The 3,682-nt window shown below is 57.7% G+C and overlaps 1 protein-coding gene across 1 annotated transcript in view; it reads right to left on the bottom strand.

Annotated features, from left to right (window-relative positions):
* Window positions 1-3,231, bottom strand: part of SERHL2 (serine hydrolase-like 2) — a 14,295-nt gene extending 11,064 nt beyond the window's left edge. The window contains exons 1-5 of the mRNA XM_005860646.2: window positions 2,957-3,231; window positions 2,740-2,853; window positions 2,434-2,475; window positions 1,817-1,836; window positions 1,301-1,375 (exon numbers count right to left, since the gene is read on the bottom strand). Of these exons, the coding sequence (XP_005860708.1) occupies window positions 1,301-1,375; window positions 1,817-1,836; window positions 2,434-2,475; window positions 2,740-2,853; window positions 2,957-3,086 (381 nt within the window). The 5' untranslated portion in view covers window positions 3,087-3,231. The remainder of the gene's footprint in view (window positions 1-1,300; window positions 1,376-1,816; window positions 1,837-2,433; window positions 2,476-2,739; window positions 2,854-2,956) is intronic.
* Between the last annotated feature and the right edge of the window lie 451 nt (window positions 3,232-3,682).

Here is a 3,682-nt window from a genome sequence, read left to right as displayed (position 1 = left end):
GCGCGCAACACTCTGCTGAGAGCACAGGGAGGACCAAGCAGTCAGCAGCCCCCGGGGCACTGTGTTTGTCAGCTCAGCGGGTGAAGCAGATGAAAAAGCCAGAGTGGCAGCCACCATCTCCTCGGACCCTCGCGATAACCCACGGATGATGCTCCGAGCTTACTGCGCACTGGCTAAGCCGGGATTGGGCACGTGGCGATAAAAAAGACACCACGGTTCTTGCCCTTACGGAGTTTATGGTCACTTAACAGACAAGAAAGCTGAAACTGACGAAGGAGTTGTGCCACAGCGAGGAGCCGAGCCCTCGGAGCAGAGCGACAATGTCAGAGCTGCAGGGCGCCTCTCGGCTCCGCGTCCCCTGACCATGAGTGCCCTCCGCCCCTCGGCGTACGGACCAACCGCGTCACACTGGCCAGGGCCCAACCTCCTCATTTTTTGTTTGTTTTTGTTAATCCTCACCTGAGGATATTTATCCATTGATTTTTATTTATTTTTTTAAAACTTTTTTAAAAATCCTCACCTGAGGATATATATATATATTTTTTCTTTTGTGAGGATATTTTTCCATTTATTTTTTAGAGAGAATGGAAGGAAGAGAGAGAGAGAGAGAAACATCGATGTGAGAGAGACACATCGATTGGTTGCCTTCGCACATGCCCCGACCAAGGCCGGGGAGTGAGCCTGCAACTGAGGTGCATGCCCTTGACCGGCATCGAACGGGGACCCTTCAGTCCGCAGGCCGACACTCTATCCACTGAGCCAAACCGGCTAGGGCCCACCTCCTCATTTTGAATCGGTGAGAAAACTGAGGCCCAGAGAGGTGAAGTGACTGCCAAGGGTCACACAGCAGGCACACAGCAGAGCCAGGGCCCAGATGCAGGGACAGCGCTGGCGGCTGTCACTGGTGGCGGTGGGGGAGGGTCAGCACCTCCCCCCAAGTCCACACCCAGGGCTGCTGCGCCATGTCACACGGCACACAGGCCTTTGGCTGAGTGTGAGCGCAGCGGGGCCGTGTGTCCCAGAGCTTCCGCGCCCACCGCTCCTGCTCTGTCCCACCCCCTGGCACTTCCGGGCTGACCTGGCATTTTGCAGATCCCTCCCCACCCCAAGCAGTGTAGCAGCATAGCTCTGTCGTGTGTGTGTGTGTGTGTGTGTGTGTGTGTGTGTGTGTGTGAGAGAGGAGAGAGAGAGAGAGAGAGAGAGAGAGAGAGGCGGACTCCTCCTGTCTACCCTCTGCCACTCCCCCCACCTCCCTGCTACCCACCAAAGAGACAGTGCCCAGGGCCAGCCCCATTCTTACATTCGAGTCCAGCACAAAAGGGGATGAGTCCAGCAAGATGAGCTTATCCACCATCTCGGGGAACATACAGGAGAACTAGGGTGCGACACAAAAGGGGAGAATGAAGAGGAGAGGCGCTTGAAGGGAAAGGGACTCAAACTTTTCCCTGGTGTTTCCTGAAACACCTCTCAGGCTGGGGCCAGGGTGCTGACCGAGAGGCCGGAACAAGACCCTCTATCCCTCAGGGCACCTTCCTCTCCCCTGCCCACCCCGTCCGCACCCAGCACCCAGCACCCAACACCCAGCTCCGAAGCCCAGGGGTGGCTGCGTTCGGGGCTCTGTCTGCCACAGTGATTACTGCTGGGAGCAACCAAGCCACTGGCACAGCTAATGAAACGCTGACCCGAAACTCGTGGCCCCAAGAGGCGCTTCCTGTGCCAGGTAACTTTCTCCTCCCTGCTCTCCCCCCCCCCCCACCACCACTTGGAGGAGCACCCACGGTGGCCAGAGGTGATCACTGCAAAGCCTTCCACTCACCATTCCACCCACAGTGCCACCTAGGAGACAAAACAGCAGTGGCTGAAGCTCCCCAGCCATCAAAACCCTACCAGGCTTCCTCCCAGCTCCTCTCCCACCAGTGATGGGGCTCCTGCCAAACTTGGGGCTCCCTCCCTGGGGCCAGATGGCCCCTTCATCAGACCTGACCACTCAGGGGGCCGTATTTCCCTCATCAAATTGGGAGACAACTGCCTGGCCGGCGTGGCTCAGTGGTTGGGTGTTGACCTATGAACCAGGAGGTCACATGCCCGGTTCGTGGGCTTGATCCCCAGTGTGGGGCATGCAGGAGGCAGCCGGTCAATGCTTCTCTCTCATCATTGACATTTCTATCTCTCCCTCTTCCTTCCTTTCTGAACTCAATAAAAATATATTTTTTTAAAAATTGGGAGACAACTACCTACTGGGCCATAGGTGCCTCAAGGGAGTTACCTGAGCCCAAAAGCCTCAGTGTCCAAAGGTCAATGTCGAATGAACCCCTTCATTTCCCTTGAAGTTCCCAGAAGTGCAGGGGAAAGGGACCTCAGTACCAACCCCCCTCCCTCGCAGCCCCCCCCCCTCCCGCTGGAGCCCCGCCGGCCCAGGCCGCGTGTACTCACCAAAACTGTGGCCCATGATGGAGAAGCGATCCCACTTCAAGGCTGAAAGCACAGAGCCAGGTCTGGGGTCCAGCCTTCCCCCCCTCTGTCCCAGCATCTGGGGCGCCCCACTCAGGGGCAGACCCTGCAGGAGGGAGTGGGCCCTCGGGCCGGCCTCCTCCAGCTTCCCTGTCACCCAGGGATTCGGGGCAGAGCTGGGGCCTGACGCAGGTCACCCCCAGGCCATCCTTGCTTCCTGGCTACCATACTCACTCCCACCGTGAGAGGGGGTGCCCCGCTCCCCAACACACTCTGCCTCTTACTCACCTGCTGAGACTCTCCGGATCTCACCCACGAAGTTTTGATAGTAATAGGGAAGGCCTGGGCTGTAATGGGACGAGAGCCCGTGGCCCCCGAAATCCATGGCCACGTAGTAAAAGTCTGAGGTGGAGGGAAGAGGGAGGCGAGATGTCGGACTGGCCTCTCCCCTCTCACTCCCCCGCAGCCCTGCCCCTCGCCCTGGCCTTCCTCCCACCCAGCCCACCTCTTGGGAGGAGAGGGATGAGTCTGTCGAAGGAGTTGGCATTGTCCAGCCAGCCGTGCAGGCAGAGAACGGGGGAGGCCTTCTGGGAGCCCCAGGCTTTGGCGGCGATGTGGCCCCAGGGCACAGCCATCTTCAGCTCCGAGAACAGACCTGAAAGCCATCGGCTCAGTCCTGGAGCCGCACTTCAGAGCCCTTGGTCTGGGCCCAGCCCCTCACCCCCACTGGAGGGCATCAGGGACACCCAGGATTCCTGTGCTGCCCCCGCGGTGACCGGGAGAGACCCGGAGGTGGGCCTGGGGATCCCCAGGGGAGGGGAAGAGAAACTGGGTCCACTGAGTGAGGAAAACCTTGGAAGGGCTTCACCACAGAACTTTCCAGAATAGTCTGGGGGGGGGGGTTGGCTAGCTCTGGGCTCTGCCACTTGCTGGCTGTGCAACTGTGGGCAAAGTTATGAAAACCCAGCCTCGGTTCCTTTTCTGTAAACTGGAGTAAACAGTAATAATAATAATAGCCAACATCTTCCGAGTCTTTGCTGAGGGTGAGCTGCAGTGGCCCATCTCCCACATCTTCACAGTAAGTTATGCATCCATCTGTTCAGCCACACAAGTATTAAGGCTGGTTCTTAATACAGTGGGGCCTTGACTTACGAGTTTAATTCATTCCAAGACCGAGCTCGTTAAGGAGCTCATTAACTCAAATTACTCTGTCAACTCAATGCAAAAAATC

This window comes from Myotis brandtii, unplaced genomic scaffold (assembly GCF_000412655.1).
Source record: "Myotis brandtii unplaced genomic scaffold, ASM41265v1 scaffold138, whole genome shotgun sequence".
Classification (NCBI taxonomy): Eukaryota; Metazoa; Chordata; class Mammalia; order Chiroptera; family Vespertilionidae; genus Myotis; species Myotis brandtii.
This window is presented reverse-complemented; position numbering and strand designations above follow the sequence as displayed.